Here is an 18,074-nt window from a genome sequence, read left to right on the forward strand (position 1 = left end):
TGTACCTCTGGTGCAAATTACTGACCTCTGTCATCATTTTAGGTGGGGGAACTTGCACAATCGGTGGCTGACTAAATACTTTTTTGCCCCACTGTATATGTGACGGGTTCAGAGTGAGAACAGGTTGCAATCTTAGTATTTTATGCAAATTGGACAACCCCAGTATCTGAGATTATCCCTTGCCACTGGCTTTACTCACTTTGAGCAGCACTGATACAATTTCTGGCTACAGTGTGAGCTGCACTGTGTGTGAAATGCAGCACATTTTCATTCTCTTTTTCCTAACACCATCCATGCATGTAAGCCGGTCTGAATTTCCTTTGAGGTGAGGCTTGGATTAGAGGCCGACACCATACACTCAGCCTTGCTAAAGGATTTTATTATCATGGCAGGTTTTTGTCGGCGTTGCTACACCTCACAGAGATTGTGCCACAACATTGCTCCTCAAAGACATCCATAACAGCATCACGAAGCACGCATTAGGGACCGTGATAACAAAGAAATACATTGCTTGGCATCCATCTTTACCCAAAGTCTTGTGATTTTGTCTCTTGATTCTGCAGCGCTGTGCACAACATGCATTTTATGCATGTTTGAATAACTTTTAGCCAACCAAACATTACCAGCAAATGCACTGATGAGTTTTGGCTTTTGAAAAGAACCTCAAACTTTTTTCTTTCAATTTTTTAAAGAACTGTCCTTATTTTATTTTCATTTTTTTTAAATGTAGAGTCAATGAGGTAAGCTATGAGGGATTTATGTAAACCCCTCATTTCTCAGTACAACCTTGACCAGAGAATGTACTAGAGTCTGTTTACTGCATGTATGTAAATGTAGCCATTGTCTTGGCTTCTTTTCTAGGATTAGCCCTTCATTTTCTTGGCACAGTTCCTTCACCCAGGGCTCTGTCTGCTGTGTACACAGATCCACACAAAGCCCCCGATGTCATTTCACTGATACTATTCTGTCTCACAACACCAGGATACACAGAGTCTCTTCTGTTGTTATTATCAATATGCCAAGAGCAGAGGAGACACAGGACTTGACTTCAGCGGTCCATTTATTTCAAGACCTGCTATTTCTGTGAATTTGACCTTGACAAGAGTTTTCTCTTTGGATCATTTACGCTGTTTTTTTCCCCTTTTGTTGCTTGTTTTTTGGCATTTTCTTTATCATAAACATATCATTGAGTTATTTTGACCTTATCTCTGACAAAGTCAGAGATGTTTTTTAATTCAGTAGATGTGAAGTTCTAAAAAATACATCAAACACGAGTATATGTGCACAGACCAGGCTTCTGGCCACCTTTCAACCACAAGCATAACTCTTCATGAGCTTTTCAACAGTCATTGGAATGGCCGAGGCTGGAGGCCGCTCAGTGACAGCGGGGTGGGAGGAGAGTGTTGGCGGAGGTTTGGCGGGGCAGGGGGGAGTTTGATAATCTCGTGTGAAAGAAGAACGAGCAGTCTGCTGGTTGGAAAGAAGCTCTACCAGCCCCCCCCCCAAAAAAAAACAGTGTCCCCATTAAAAGGACTGATGTGCATCTCTGCAACAAGCTGCAAACTCGTGTGGCCTTGGGAGCCATAGAGAGTCCTCACTGTGTTAGAATAAGTCACTCCTGAGACCACTAAAAGCCATTATTAGAAGGTGTTTATTGAGCTAGCCGTGGCCTAGATACAGCTTAATATCCTGAGAACAGTTATAGACCATAATTATATTACATTTTGGATGAAGACTGGCCATGATTAGATAAATGATGAATAGCTCCATCAGATAAAAAAAAGGTGCAAGGTTTCTAAGGAGATAATGCACTGTTGGCTTATTTTTGCAAGTATTTGGAACATTTCCTGTCCTTCTCGAGACGATATTGTTTGACACAGAAAATGGAATTCATTACACAGACAAAGGTTTACATTACACAAGAAACACCATGAAAAAGGAATACCAGCTTCTTTTGTTTCATTTTACTCTCCCACGCACATCTCTACCCTAGGTGTAAATTAGATGATATTTAGTCTCTGTTTAAACATTAAGCAAGTTTCTTTTTCAGATAGGTTTGAGCTTTCTATTTTAGAATTGCGCCTAGAAGTGTGTGCCAAGAAAGGGACTTTAAATTGAACAGTGGGAGTGTGTTATTTTCAGCAGATAACGCCCCAGTATGACTACTAATTACACCTTTCAGTCAAAAGAAATTAAAGAAAATAAATTGCACTATCGTTTGCTTTGTCTTTGTCTTTTATTTAAAAACTGTAAAACGATGTTCGGACTTGATTTCTGGAAACTGCACGACGCAGTTACACGACAGTTGAGCAGCATCAGGTGCAGCTGAGTGTAGAAATAATATGTTTTTGACTTCCAAAGGACAAATTTGAAAGCTTTGTAACCTGCCTGTGCACTTGTGTGATTCGTCTGGAAGTTGTTTGTGTTTTTAGGTCCTGATGGCAGCAGTACCAGAAACCCTGTCATGGTTGGGTAGTTTAGTTTCGATTACTGGCAAATTCCAATTTCAGCTTTTTGTCCACAACACAGCCCCTTTGATGACAGGTGTCACAACCACTACTATGTGAGTGTACCATTCTGCCACTGTTTAGAAGCGAAGGCAGGAAAGTTGCCTGTTGCCTGAAGTTATATCAGCATGTGAGATCAGAGACAAAAAGGCACAAAAGTAGAATACCTGGTTACATGCTGCTTGGACAACATTTGCCATGTTGTAGTATGTGTATTTTTTTCTGAATTCTTTGCATAGGTAAACTTGTTCAACGTCTGCACTGTGACTAGTAAAGCAAATACTATCTCAGTGCAGTGTTCTGTCATCCGATGGCTATAGTGCACACTTTGTCAAAGATACCTGAGCAGGAATGTGCAAATCTGTGATAAAATGATGGCTCTTGAGAAGTGTCGCAGCTTGTATCCTGATAGAATGGAACAGACAGTGACACATCTCACAGTGCTGGTTTCAAGATAGTGCAGGGCAACCTGCTTGCAAGTAGGAAAAGTCGGTGTTTGCACTGAATTTCTTTTGCTTGCACCGACCAATTGCAAGTAGTTACAATGACAAACTACCACCAGTCACCTGGTGGGAGGCAACTTGTCTCCAAACAGTCTCAGTGCAACTCAGAAAGACTGCAATCACTCTCAGCGAGATTACTGAATGTTTGCAGATAATCACCATTTATAAATAAAGGCATGTTTCCAACACATTGCAATCGATCTGAGACAGTTTGCAGCAATGAACACAACTCTTCTGTGCAAAAGAGGACTTGGCCCAACTGGCTGTGTTCAGGTTATGTCCCTATATAGGATGCTGAACATGTGTGTCAGCAGCTACTTCACTATTTATGGAAAAATTTTGGAATTTTTTGTGTCAGTTCTTGGAGGTTCTTGCTGGAATCTGAATGTATGCCTTTATTTGTCAGTTGCAGTTGCCCACAACCGAGATGACAGACCTTGCCGACCGTACATACAAAACAAAAACATCACATTGGGGAGACAGGTCAGGCTAGGTAGCAAGGGAAAAAAACATCAAAATGTGTAACACAAAAGGATAATTCAGGAATGCACAGATATCAACACAATAAAACACAGACAAGCAACATGGGAGAATATGCCAGTGTGTACAGCTGGATCTGGGACTGCTGCAATCTTCGATTGCGCCTCCAGCTGATCCGCTGTCCACATCGGATGGGAGGTAAGCATGGGAGGAGGCGTTGGATTCGGGGGAGGGAGGGTGATAGTGAGGGTGTATCAGTATCAGTGTACATGTTTCGTGCGTGTGTGTGTGTGCATCCCATGTTCAGTTGAGTGTCACCACGCCCAATTAAGCGAAGGTCAACAGTCTCCAGTGGACCCAGGTGGCCTTGAAGGAGGGACAAAGAATTCTGTCAACAATCCTGTTATCATGGAGAATTTTTGTTCTTCCAGTCAGCTTCGACCTTGGCAGGCCTTCAGCTGGCGCCAGTGGGATAGCCACATAAGTGAAGATGGCGAATGTTTGGGTTTAGTGCGAACAACTGCATCCAATTTTTACAGTTGGTCTAATGTCCATCACTGGTCACCAATTCTCTCAATTCCCGTTCTTCTTCTCCAAGATGTTATCCATAGTGCATTCAAAACACAGTCTGAGTACTCGCAGCCCTGCCAATCGTCTATCATGGCGGCCAGCCTTATGGGGTTTTGAACAGCTGTAGCCGCTTCTTTTTCTTCGATAAGCCAGGTCCGAGCCATCTCCAGTCAGCCAGAACTCTGTGTGCCATCTTTTTGGCACGTGTCTTTTATTTTGGTAGAAATAAGGAAAACTGTTCTATTTGGGCTAGAAAAGGGCTACTAGAAAGAAATAGGCACTTTTCTTTTGAATGAGGTTATACCCAGCCAGTGTGCAATGCCCTCGAGATGTCTTCACCATGATGGAGTTATCTTTTTTGTGGTACTGGCCCAACTTTTATAGACTTTGCTTCTATTCTCAAGTGTTCATCACTACAGTGTTCCCTCAGATCCCTTTGCCAGTAAAATAGTGAGAGTGATGGTGCTATTCAAGAAATTTGAATAGCAGAAAAGATCTTTGTCTGAAATGTGCTGCCTACACCAGTAGGCATCAGAACATTTCTTCTGTCCATTATGTCGGTGTGGAATAGGTAATGTCCCTGGGAGTGCCATCAGGCTTTTCAGTTGGTAGTGGAATAAATGAAAATATAAAGGTTATATTGTAGGTGTGTTCGATCCATTATTTTTGGATTCCTGCCCATACAAAGGAATAAAAGTCAGGATATCTCAGGCTCTGCTGTGTCGATTTTGACCATTGTATTTTTATTTCTGTGTCTTTCAAACTTGCCGACAAGCCTTCTAACTTTGTTGAAGTACTCTTTGAACATCACAATATATGCGGTTTAGCTCCTCCAGCAGTCTTTTAGGGGTTTTTTTTTTCATTTACTATAGCATACATCAAAAGTAATGAGGACTTTTGAATCACAAACATGCTGCAGAGTCAGCCGAGGTCATTAAAGCCAAAGAAGTCTCCGAATCGTTGCTAAAATCAAACGTCAGAAAAACTTCATGACAGTCTTAATAATCATTTCAATTTCAACTTTACACGACCCCGTAGCTACTTTCTTTTTCTACTCTGTATTTCTAATGGTGCTGCTGTCTTTTTAAAATGACACCCCTTTTTTTGACATTTCGAAAAAGACTCAATAAATCTTAGGCCAAGTCACTCTGTATGTAAGCAGTGTGGTTCGCTACCCGAGAGGCAAAGGATTTAACTGACATTTTTAAATAGGTTCAATGAATGGGTTCATTGGGACTTTAATTACATTCACTCTTTAACCGAGAGTGTTGTTGGCAATGGAAGTGGATCTTGACAAGCCAATGTGCTCTTATGACACCCCACCCACATAGCACTGCTGTTATTCTGATTGCCCCTCTATCTACAAGCAGTATGGGCACACCAGTGAAATCACTAATGCTTAATTAGCAGATTAGAAGATCCAATTAGGAGATCTCCTCTGTCTCAAATCAAGCCTCTGTCAACACGCCCTATGAAATGAGATAGTTCACATCTCCAAATAAGGTGGATGTTTCTAAAATGACCACGCTTGATTGACAGTTGCATTCTCGGTTTAGCCCTTCGGACACCTTGTTTGATAAACCATCCTCGATGAACCATTCATAATTATATTCTGAAGTGACAGCACAGTACATAACCTCTAAACATAAAGTAGTACTCCAGCTTTTTCCCCATGATGTTTGGTGGCTCTGCTGGCTGTTCCGTTCTGAGATGAATGTTTCTTTTTCAGAATGTGCTGCAGCAACCAAGTAAAGCTACATTAAACCCTTTAATAACCCATTTGGCCTCATCAACACACTAAACAGCTTCACCAGTGATTTAAAAGATTCTGCAGGTTTTATTAGTGGTGCTGCTGCAGTATAGGAGCTAAACTGAAGGACAGCAGCTGAGTTCGCTTCTGACTCCCTAACCTTTTCTCTCAATGTATTTTTATTGTAGAATCATCTAATAAGAGCTTTTTTCCTGGTATCAAAACCATAGAAAGGAACAACCATCTCTGTGTGAACGGCTATTTTGTGGGAAATTTGAACACTGTTTTCAGTTGTAACCCCAGCAATATATATCTAATGGATCAGAGGCATTAGAAGAGAGAGACATGACACTCAAAGATTGTTTAATCGATAAGTAAACAAGAATTTTATAAAGGCAAAGACTGCAATTGTTTCATCTGCACAGACAAAGAGCCAGCTGTGTTGGTGACAGCCATATGTCTCTGTTTTATGGCTGTTTGTTAAGATATGAGTAGGTCTACTTTATATTTCTTTGTTCTACATATTTCTCTACTGACAAGTGGCCAGTTCATTACAAGGCTAACGCAGAAAGAGAAACTGAACTGGATAAGCAGAAGATGATGGATGGATGGATGGATGGATGGATGGGTGGGTGGATGGATGCTGCTGAAGCTGTAGCATTGTTTAAGCGGCACATATGTAGTAGAAGTATAAGTTGCAGGGAAATACAGGATTTAAACCTTATCTTGAGCACTGGCCCTCGAGGCATTACTATGACTGGATTTTTGATGAACTTTGGTTGACTTGAGAGCTGGCTCTTTAATATGATTTTATAAATGGCTGGGGTTGCTTTGGGATATTATTGTTTGTGGAAGTGCTTACTGTAACTATGCTTTTGTTTCTATCTTGTTTTGTAATTAATACAAAGTGCTGCAGCTACAGGGAATAGACTGTCACAATTCCCATTTTGATGTGGCTCTCAGATGCTATTTATTCATGACAGAAGTGACTTTTATGGAAAGGCAAAACTTGAAATTGTTTTGAATTTGCACTCCTTTGATTGCTAAAACAATGATCCGTGCAATTTAAAGTTTGACTTCCAATGTGAGATAATAACGCAAATGTACTGTATTTTACTGGGTGACAGTAATTGCTCATAAGTGATACTCACTGGTATGACATGCAAATTGCTTTGTATGGTATGACTGGGACTGAGTGCTTGCAGAAATTGACAGCACTTTAACACAGTTTTGGCTTGCAAACAGGCCTCATTAAAAGCAGAACATTTTTCTGCTTTTTTGGTTTGATTAAGACAGAAATTGTTGGCTTTGTCATTCTACCAAGAACTTAATGCTGCTGCGACTGTTATGATTCACGGATGAGTGGACTCAAATGCAGGACACTGGAGACTGAATAATTCAACAAAAAGCAAGTTTAATAGCTGATGAAAACATTCCTCAGGGTTGAGTAAAAGGAAAGGTATAAATCCAGAAGTCCAGGCATGCACAAAGAAGCAAAGGGAACAAGAAGAATCCACGTGACAAAACATGCTATCCAACACAGGGGAAGAAAAGACTATATAGCCAATCACAGGGGTAATTGGGGTTGGGGAAGCAGTTAAACAGAAAAGAAAATAATGAGGACAGGGCTGAAGATAGCCAAATAGGGAAAAACTAGAAGGTAAAACGAACCAAAACCCATTGTGCTGTGTCATAGCACAACCGAAATTACTGCAGATGTGTGCAATGAGCTTGCACTGTCATTGCTCTTGAAATGGTTGCTTTAAAGACAGACACCAGATCTTTGAGAACTCACAGTTTTTTGCCTTTTTGGCAACTTTAATGTATCAAGATGGCGATAAAACAGCAATTGGGTGGAGTTAGTCTGCTATCAGTTTGCAGCTGAATGGGATAAAGATGGCACACGATCTCTTTGTGATGATGCCGTGATTAACTTCTATTTGGAGATTAAGTATCGGAATTTCAGGAGCGGGACCACGCCTCCAAACACGCTCCTTTTGGTTCTCATCTATATAGGTTCCCTCAGTCCTACAAGTGGTCATTCCCGTTTATGTGCCCCACCCTCCCTTGCCTTTTCAATTCTTTATCTTCTTCAATTATCTTCTTCGCGGCCCGGTAGCCACCGCCAATCCCCTTCGAGGCCTTCCCCAAACTGCAGCTCAATTCATGTCCAAGCCATTCACCTTTACCTACTAAAAAGCTGTCAAACATAAAATCAGGACGTGCGCCAGGCTAGTGAAAGACACAGTCATTCACATGACACAGAATTAAACGTTACATTAACATAAATTTCTCAACAAAGTGGCACAATTACTGCAGGGTTGAAACTTAACTGCAAAATGGCATAGATGCTTGGAGACCTTGCTTTGATATAGCAATACTACCAGAATACAACTGTTTGGCAACTAGTTTTGTAAAGTCTCCTACTGCAAAAAAATCGCAGACAAGTTGCTCTTGTCGGCACAGACTGATTTATTCGGTACGGCCTGGGTTTAAATGAGATACTGCAAGACACACATATTAACAGAATGCCCGCTCTAATAAATTAAAGGCAGTGCTGTTTTATAAGCCCAAATCTTCTTTCTAGTGCCATACCACAGTTTACACATATACCCTCCTACAAGGAAAAAGACTTCATCTCATGCATGTAAATCCATAAGGCAGGGCTTATTATTCTAAATAGCAACATAATATTATGCAAAGACTTGTGGAGACTTTGATGTTCTCTGCCTTCCTTTCATCTTAAATTAATTTAAAGGAGGAAAGTTTGATATAGACAATCAGGACTGATCCTCTGCAACCGTCCGATCCACCTCCACCACCCTGACCACGCCGCACACACTCTAATCTCCCCTCCCCGAAAGCCAAAGTCCACATTAACATCGTAATAGGAAAGTGTGTTAAAGCAAAGCTCTTGCAGCCTGACAAGAGCGAATTGGATGTCAGAAGGATTCCTGCTCAGTTTAATTGAATCTGCCCAGCACTAAAAAAGAAAATCTGAAGTCAAAATAACCTATTAGATCTATCAGGTAATGTTTTGTTGAGTTTGACAGGTAGCACTGCGCTGCCCTCCCCACTCCCGACTCCATTCCTTCAGGTTGGGTAATGCAGGTGTGTAGGGATGGTATCCATGATGTTTCTCTCTCTGTTTCTGTTATTCGTTAATCAATTGCAGCCTGGCTCTTTCTGTTTTCTGGAGCTCACTCAGCAAATCCCCCGTGTAGAACTAGGCTGGAGAAGCATGTGGAGGGGTTTTTAGTGAGTTACTTCAGCTAATGGATGGTGGGGCTGAAGGTCTGCTCCATGTGTGAACTGAATGCTAAGAACTGGACGTTGTTCAGTTTCCAGGCTTCTGTAAATATTTTCAGTAAAAAAAGAAAGAAAGAAAGAAAAGAAAGCATTAGTGTGGAAATGAAGGTTGGTGTAATGGTATCAAAGTAAGCTAAAAGCACGTAAATGTACCTGTACATGTATATTATGTTGAATACAAATGTGCTTCATGAATACACAATGAAGCCCAGGTCACATCTCAGTGCAGCGTTCAGCCATGTGAATCTTCTCTCCAGCAGCCATTCACCTTCCTGGGGCATAATGTGGGGAAAGAAATGTCCTCATGCTTTGTCCCATGAAGGACCAATCACGTCGGCAAATGGATATTAACTTGGGGTTGTCATGGATCCCTACACATGATCAATAGCTTTCACACAGCATTGCAACCAAGGACTTTAGGGGACTGTTGTCCAGTCACAGATGTTTTTTGTGTTGTTTTTTAACCCAACTCCTGCTCTGAAACTTGATTACTATCCCCACTGTGTTAATAATTTGTGAAAGTTTGTTTTGTTTAGGCACGGTTGCATACAAAAAACATTTTAAAGACTTATTTTTCTAATCATGAAACCTCACAACGATACACAAGCCGTGGCGAGCAGATTCTTAATGAAAGGTACAATACTGAATAATTTCTCGTTTGGTATGACTATGGTTATTCTTAATCAATTCTTGATTGCAATCCAAACAGTTATTGTTGTGGCAATTTCGTACAGTGGTTATTAAAATGTCAGCAAGAGACAAAGGAGCCAGACTGAACTCAGGAAAAGAAAAAAGTCCTTCTTTGTCTTGTGGGAGAGCAACTATGGAGCAATCAAAACAACACAAATTGCACAGCGTAACGCGTGATGTGTGTCACTATATTAACCCTTTGGTTATAACCAAGTCCAACCCTGGCAATCAATTGTTCTTGCAAGTCTCTGTAATTAGAACAAAAAAGTTCTAAAAACTATTTATTAACTCATTTTAAGCTATTTGTTATTTAAAATATAGGGTTATCACATATCGTGACCATGACTTCAGAGGTCTTACTATACATGCAGCAAAATTCTACTTAAGATAAAGAGCTCAGCATGCTAATGAAAAACAAACGACATAAAAGAGGCATTAAGATCACTAGTTAAAAACTGAAACTGCTGATGAGGTTTGGACACATAGTTTGAGTACAGTGAGGAAAATTTGTGGTATAATTGTGACTTTGGTGTTGTTAACATAGGATCGAAGCGTGGTATGTTGTATGTGTCACAAGCTAAACATGCATCCTGGCCCTGAACAGCTCACCTGTAAGAATCACATTTTACCATTTCTTATCCTGTCAATATCTAAACATGTAGCTTACTGAGCCATATGTGTGTGTGATCGCTGAACGAATCAGTGTAGTAAGTTGATTTGGTCAAAAACTGAATTGGCTTCCTTGATTTTCCCTGCATTGAAGGAATCACACCCTTTTTGAGTACAGTTGTAAAGTTGAATAAATGTCAGTAAGTGTACACTAAGTATTAATATATATATATATATATATATGTTAACCTGTGATTTTACAAAATGAACGATCTCTCCTTATTTGCAGCACCATTGTTGCTTTTCAGTAACAACTTTTTAATATTCTTCATAACTCTGTCTGTACTGTTCCTTCTTACTGAAGCTGGTCGGTCTTGATCGGTCCATTTAGAAGAAATGTCGAACGCGTCAAACGCCCCCCTTTTATGTGAGCGCGTGCAGAGCCTGAAGCAGAAAGCCTGCTTTAACAAAGGAAGTTGATAACCACCCTTGTGATACCCATTATGTCTGACTGAGCTAACACAAAGAAACACTTGCTATGTCAAACTTGCTTCTTAGTACACCCTCTGGACCTCCATATGATTACGAAAGGACCTGTGTCAACATGTTTTGTCAAAAAACACATACGTTAAATTTCTGCGCAGGACTGCTGACATCTGTGTCTGCATGTGTTTATTTCTTCCACTGAGCTCGTTCAGGAAGAGTGAAGCAGTATTAAATTCATTTCTTTTGAAACACAAGAGCGACAGTCATGACAGTCAACCAGGCAGCTCTGGATTTACTGGAGTGTATGGGTTAAGTCCAAATCTTCGGTTTTGTTAAAGCAGTGCATCTTAGGCATTGCTGCTCCAAAGTTCCTCTATCTAAATGCCTTGTATTAAATATAATCTTCATTTCTATCACTTTAACTCTCAGACTGTGTGGTAGGGATTTGGTGGCTGATCGCTATTCTCTCAATGTCAGGAGAAGTTTTAGTAGCACTGTTACTGATTTTGTTTTTTCTTCCCATTCAGATTCACGAGCCGGAGAAGGAGCACCCAGAACAGTGGACCATGCAGTTATCGGAGGAGTGGTGGCTGTGGTCGTGTTCGCTATGCTCTGTCTACTCATTGTCTTGGGACGCTACTTTGCAAGACACAAAGGTAGTAGATATAGGAAATGTCTAAAAACAAAGTCGAATTATTTGCTAAATGTTTGAATGTTGATACAGTTGTGTCAACTGCTCATTAGCACAAATATCAAATCAGCCAATCAAATGGCTCAATACATTTATGCATTTAGGCATGGTCAAGAAGTTAAAGCACAAACTGGACAATGTGCCAAACAGACTGGTCTGGTCTTCTAGTATTTTAGAAACTTCTTTATTGAGATGCCACACAACCATATCTAGGGTTTACAGAGAATAGTCCAAAGGTGAGAAAAGAACCAGTGAGCATCAGTGCTCTGGGGGGGAATCTCATGTTGATGCGAAGGCAACAGTCAGTAAACTAACCTCAACTAATGCAGAAGAGCATCTCTGAATGCAGATGGGCTAAAGTTGCACACCGGGACCACACCGGGCACAACTTCTGTCAGCTAAGAACAGCAAACTGAGGCTACAGTTAACATGGGCTCAAAAAACATGGACAATTGAAGATTCGAAAAAGGCTATATGGTCCGATGAGTCTCTATTTCTGTTGCAACATTTGGATAAGAGATAACATATGCAGTAAATGACATGAAATTATGGATCTTTCCTGCCTTGTATCAACAGTTCAGGCTTGACACACACTACCAGCGTGACTCGCCATCCCTTTATGACTATGGTGTGCCCGTGTTCTGATGGCTACTTCCGGCCATGCCACAAAGTTCAAATCATCTCAAACTGCTTTTCTTGAATGTGACAATGCATTCCCTGTACTCAAACGGCCTTAGTTTAATAGAGCACATTTGAAGGCTGGTTGTGCCTCTGGAGGTAGAGTGGGTCATCTAATGACCAGATGCCAAAGTGTCCTTGGGCAACCCTGAATTGCTCCCGATGCGTTTATCTGGGTGTAAATTTGTGTGAATGTCAGATAGAAACCAGTGCTTGTTTGAACCTGTATCAATTGGTGAATAAGAACTGTATAAAACACTTTGAGTCCTCAAGTAGAGAGCGAAGCTGCTGTGTACGAACAAGTCTTGTTACTTTTTACCATTTACCTTTGGGATATGTTGGAACAGGAGAGTCACATAATAGATGCTCAGCTGTCAAATCTGAAGCAGCTGTATGATGCTATCATGTCAACATGAAGCAAAATCTCTGAGGAATGCACCTTGTTGAATCAATGCCACGAAGAAGGCAGTTCTGACGGCAAAAGGGGGGGTCTAATCCACTATTAGCAAGGCATACCCAAAAGCTCCATATGATACATTTAAATTTTGTATATCATTTTTAAGAAGTACCTGTTATTTCACAGCAGCTTTCCTTTTAAGCATTATCTGTCCCAGCAGGCAGTTTGTCAAGTGTAGCCTCTTTACTTTGTTTCTGCAAAAACGACTTATTACATCAATGGATGGTTGCTATCAAAATGATGGAAAGACAGCTATTAAGGCTATGGGTTACTGATGATGAGTAAAATTACATTTTTCATGCAGTCCTGCCGCATAGTATAACAAATCTTGTATGCCGTCCTCACAACAGAGAAATAATTAGAATCTATAACACATTTCACACTTTGATGTTTCTTATGCGGGGGGAAATGAATTGGGTACATTAACCACTTTAGAGAGGAAGTACAGTAAATGAGGCAAATTAAAAGTATAGAGGAAATGTGCTCTTATTTCAGTGGTGCTGAACTCTGAGTGGCTCCTCACATTTGTGTCTAGAAGCAACATGCAAGCTGCTTGCTGGTAGATCTTAGCGGTGCAGTGAAACTTTGAGGCAGTGAGGTTTGCAGTAGCTCCAGTGATTCGTACGACTGTTTCCCAGATCAACACACAAAAACAGCCTCTGTCTAGCTGACTCCGACTGACGTGACTTATTGACACCGAAGACCAGGCACACAGCCATGTGAAGCAGTCCCACTGTTGTGTTACCGAGTGCAGCAGTGCAGATTTTAAAGGATAACTCTAGTTTATTACAACTTGGTTGCTATTCTGTATATAATGTTTTCAGCCACTTTCGTCAGTAATAAAAGAATTGAAATCCATAATCCAATACTGAGATCTAGAGGTGCAGAAACATTGCTTAAAAAAAGAAGAAGAAAAAAGCGTTAGAGGGAGAAAGAAACAGGTGCAGTCAGACAATCAGAGAAGTCAGAAACAACCCCCCCAGGTTGGTCAAACTTATTTAGAGGAAAAAGCAACTTTGAAATTACTGTCCAAACATCCATTACACCTCACGGACCAACTTCCTCAACTTTGACCCACTGTGGAATTGGGACCTTTGTAAGGAAAAATAGGGGAAAACGGGTTCACTTCGGGCCTATTTTGTGCCCACTTCTCATAAAATGATTTGGACAGTCTTGCTAAACTTTTGGCATTTTACACCCTGCCAAATCATCCAGCTGTTCATGAGTCCTAACACATCTGTCTCTGCTGGTTCCAGATCTCAGCAGTTACTTTGGCTCATGCAGAGATATTGAAACTGACTGGCAAAACTATGAAATATAAGCTGTAATAAACTGGACGTATCCTTTAGTGTTCACTTTGGAATTATTGTCACAACGCTGCTTTCCTCTTAGGCGACTCGCAACATGTTTCCAATATAAAACAGCAATAAGATGCAAGTACAAATAAAATTCAGGCCACTTTGACTAATTGTGTATATTATGAGAGGTAAACTGTTTACAAGGTAGAGTGCCTGGAGGCCAAGTATAAATATTCATGACGGAACAATAATAATAATCACGAGGAGGGAGGTTTTTGTTTGTTGTTTTTTTTGGGGGGGGGGTTGGTGTCATTTGGCGGCTACACCTATGCCGAGTAAATCTGAGATGTGAGGCTGCAGCAGCCACTCAGAAAATATTTGAATTAGAACAGAAATATTGTCTCAGGCAACTTTTAACTACCTCTTTAAAAACTTTCCAATAATTACTCAACATCATACTTACCTGAAGGGACCCACAGCCCTGAGAGTAAGTGAAGCAGCAGATTTGTATTAACTGAAGATAAGGTTGGAGGACCACAAAAGTCTGATATTACTGTTCAAACTTCTGTCAAATTGAGACACATTAAGAATTTTATGAAGTTATGATGTGGAATATAAATATATATATTCCACATCATAACTTCATAACTATATATATACTAGGGCTGCCACAAACAATTATTTTGATAGTCGACTAGTCACCGATTATTTTTGCGATTAGTCGACTAATCAGATCATGCATCCACTGGACGTAAAACGTACAGCTTATTGCACCAGCATGCATCTGCTCTTATATAACTATCATTAGCTTACAGCTTTAAGGTAAATGGTAAATGGACTGGTTCTTATATAGTGCTTTTCTACTCTGTCTGAGCACTCAAGGCGCTTTATACAACTAATTCATTCACCCAGTCACACAAGCACTTCTAAGCTCTTAAGTGCTAAGTATCTAACATTCATACGCATTCACAGTCCGATGGATGCATCGGAGAGCAACATGGGGTTAGTATCTTGCCCAAGGATATTTGGCATGCAGACTGGAGCAGCCTGGGATCTAAAATATAACAGGACACCGGAGTATATTCTCGAGCATCTCACACTTCTGATAATCAGTTGTCTGCTTGATGTTTATTCAACTTTAATCTCAGCCAAACCGATTTACTCAGGAACAAATAAAATACTGAAAAAAGCCAAACAATAACATTTTTAAGTTATCTAAGTGACTTATATATCATGTTTAACCTGATAGCGAAAGATGGCGGTGGGTTTGAAAATGATTTGCCGGGAGTCCGGTGTTCTCACAGGCTCTAGTGAGCCTTGAACCCGGCTAGCTATCGAGCTGGTGGGTAACAGACGTCTCCGAAAACGTCAGAGCGCTTTGGAAAATATGTGATGTCTCGATAAACCAAGCAGATATTTGAAGTTTACACAGTTACATTCTCACCTGAAAATATGTTAAACGTTTATTTTGTGACCCAGAAAGAATAATAAGAGTAATATTAAAACTAGCTGCCGCCATTGTTGGAAACTGAGCAGGGCCGCGCTATGAATTCTGGAATAGGTTGGGCCACAAAGTATACACACGACCCATCCTTCAAATCTGGGGAAATGAAGGGCGCACTTGTCGGAGTCTTCAAATTTGGACAGTCTTTGTCGTGTCGCTGTAACGTAATCGGCCTACAAATGCAGGCACAGCCTGAATTTGGACACAGCTACAATACCGGACACTGCTTCTTCTTCTTCTTCGGGGTTTAACGGCAGCTGGCATCCTTGTACATGCAGTGCTGCCATCTTCTGTTTCAGTCCGTTATTACACTCTTAAATCCTACTACTTATTCCTGCGTCTTTTGGGATCTTACAAAGCTTCAAACGACGCGTCGACTATTAAATTAGTCGTCGACGATTTTAATGTCGATTAATCGTGGCAGCCCTAATATATACACATATATATATTCAATGTATTTTCTTGCTTTATACATGCTTTATAGTATATACAGCATAAAAGAAAAAGTTTTCACATGGGTGCAGTGTAAAAAACACTAGGTGGCTCCACTCACACCCAGTGTGAAGGGAAGTGAGAGGGTTAGCCTTTGGCGCCTTGAGTGTTCAGTTGTGTGATTGAAGCCCAGATTAAAGTTGGAGTAAAATATTGGGATCTCTCGTGTTGTCCTTACATACCTCTACAGTATATCCTTACTGCTTCCATAGAAATGAAGAGGGTAAGTAGCAGCCAGCTGCTGCTAATCAAATGCACTTGATTAATTGATCATCAGCAAGTGGAGGCACCTCTATAAAAGCAGACATTTTTGGCGGTTTTCTGGTCTGGAAATATAAAGGTGTAAATTCCAAGGAGAAAAAAAAAAGGCAATGATCTTAGAAAAGCAATTTTTGCTTTGTATCAGTCTGGGAAAGGTAATAAGTCCATTTCCGAATAATAGAGTCTGGCATTCTACAGCTAGAAAGATTATTCACAAAAAAACATCCAAGACAGCTGCCAGTCTGCCAGCAGTGGACGTCTGAAATTCACTTCAAGGTCAGACTGTGCAATGCTCAAAGAAACTGAAAAAACCCAAGAGCTACATCTCAGACTCTACAGACCTCAGTTATCATGTTAAATGTCAAAGATCATGACAATATAATTAGAAAAAGACGGAACAAGTACAGTTTGTTTGGCAGCACAGCTTAGATTTGAAAAGTTGCTTCTGAAAAACTCTTCTGTAACAATCTCCTTTGGGCAGATGAGAGTGGAGATGTTTGACCATATTGCATTGAGTCGACCATGAACTCCTCTGTAGACCAAAGTAGTCTAGAGTCAAATGTGAGACCATCTGTTTGACAACTGAAGCTTGGCCAAAATTGGGTCATGCAGCAGGACAGTCAGAAAATCTACAACAACATGTTTGAAAAAGACACGAGTCAGAGTGTTGCAAAGAGACCTTAAGAGAGCTGTGCATGAAGGAATGTATGCAAGCCTCAATGGTCTGAAGCATGATAAGTGCCATCTAAAATTTCCTCAGAAGTCAATGTGCCATACGATTGCATTAGCAATAATTTTAATAACGCTCTATATTAACAGTTACACACTATATAGAACAACTTTATAGAATTAAATTTGTTTGCAGATGTTTGCAGCTATCAGTGAATAGTTATCAGCTATTTTGAAACAAAAAAACAACACTTTTTATCCATAACAGCAAATGGACTGTACAACAGAAAATGCAAAAGCTACTTATGGTCTCCTCACACCAATGATAAGAAAAATAAACTGGGCCAATGTGGCATGTTTGTTACTACAGAGATACACATGTTAATGTGATCTCTGGTCTCTCACTCAGAGATACAGGTCTCCGAGTGTCCAGCATTCAGACGGCTACCTGAGGACACTCAGATGTGTAGAGCCAAATACAGCAACAAATCCAGCTGCGTTTGTAGTTCTGCAAACTTTGACCCCCACAGAGTCAAATCAGCTGCATTTCGATGTCCTCTGTGTCCAGCCAGTTAATGCACGGCAAATCCAGCTGCTCATGAAAGCTTTCTGGTTTGATCAGAAAAGAAAACATTGGTCCATACACCTGAAAGTCCCAAAAACACATAGTGAATTCTGTCTCGAGTCCACGGATTGTATTTCCGCGGTGCTGATGCTGCGCTGAGCGGACAGATCTTGAAGCAGATGGTCAGATGATTTCTATACATTTTACATCAAATAAGAACTTTGGTTGTAAGATTCAGATAATTATTTAATAAAAGCTAGACATTTTCATGAGAATAAGAAAGAAAAGTATTTCTTTGTGCCCCCCTCTCCCTGTTAATGCCCTACCTGGCCCCCTGGCAAAACTTTGCTAGACCCGCCCCTGCACACTTACCAGCTGTCAGCTACTTATAAAATGATCCTGGTGTTATTTGTCTCTCAGAAACAGTTCATAACTTCCCTTCAACTCATTCATGTCACCTAAAAGGTAAACCTGTTTCTCCATCACCAGTTCAGCTCTGATGATTCAGTAAGGACATCTCCTGGTTTCATCTTCATGTTTCCCTCTCACCACATA

General features: G+C 40.5%; 1 protein-coding gene across 5 annotated transcripts in view; it reads left to right on the top strand.

Moving 5' to 3' along the window:
• The window catches only part of cadm1a (cell adhesion molecule 1a), a 456,892-nt gene that overhangs the window by 432,155 nt on the left and 6,663 nt on the right, over window positions 1–18,074 (top strand). For all 5 annotated transcript variants that reach the window (XM_005725349.1, XM_005725351.1, XM_005725352.1 and 2 more), the window contains one exon: window positions 11,432–11,560. In XM_005725349.1, coding sequence (XP_005725406.1) covers window positions 11,432–11,560 — 129 coding nt within the window. The remainder of the gene's footprint in view (window positions 1–11,431; window positions 11,561–18,074) is intronic.

Source organism: Pundamilia nyererei, unplaced genomic scaffold (genome assembly GCF_000239375.1).
Source record: "Pundamilia nyererei isolate P.nyererei 1_Seehausen unplaced genomic scaffold, PunNye1.0 scaffold00015, whole genome shotgun sequence".
In the NCBI taxonomy this organism is placed as follows: Eukaryota; Metazoa; Chordata; class Actinopteri; order Cichliformes; family Cichlidae; genus Pundamilia; species Pundamilia nyererei.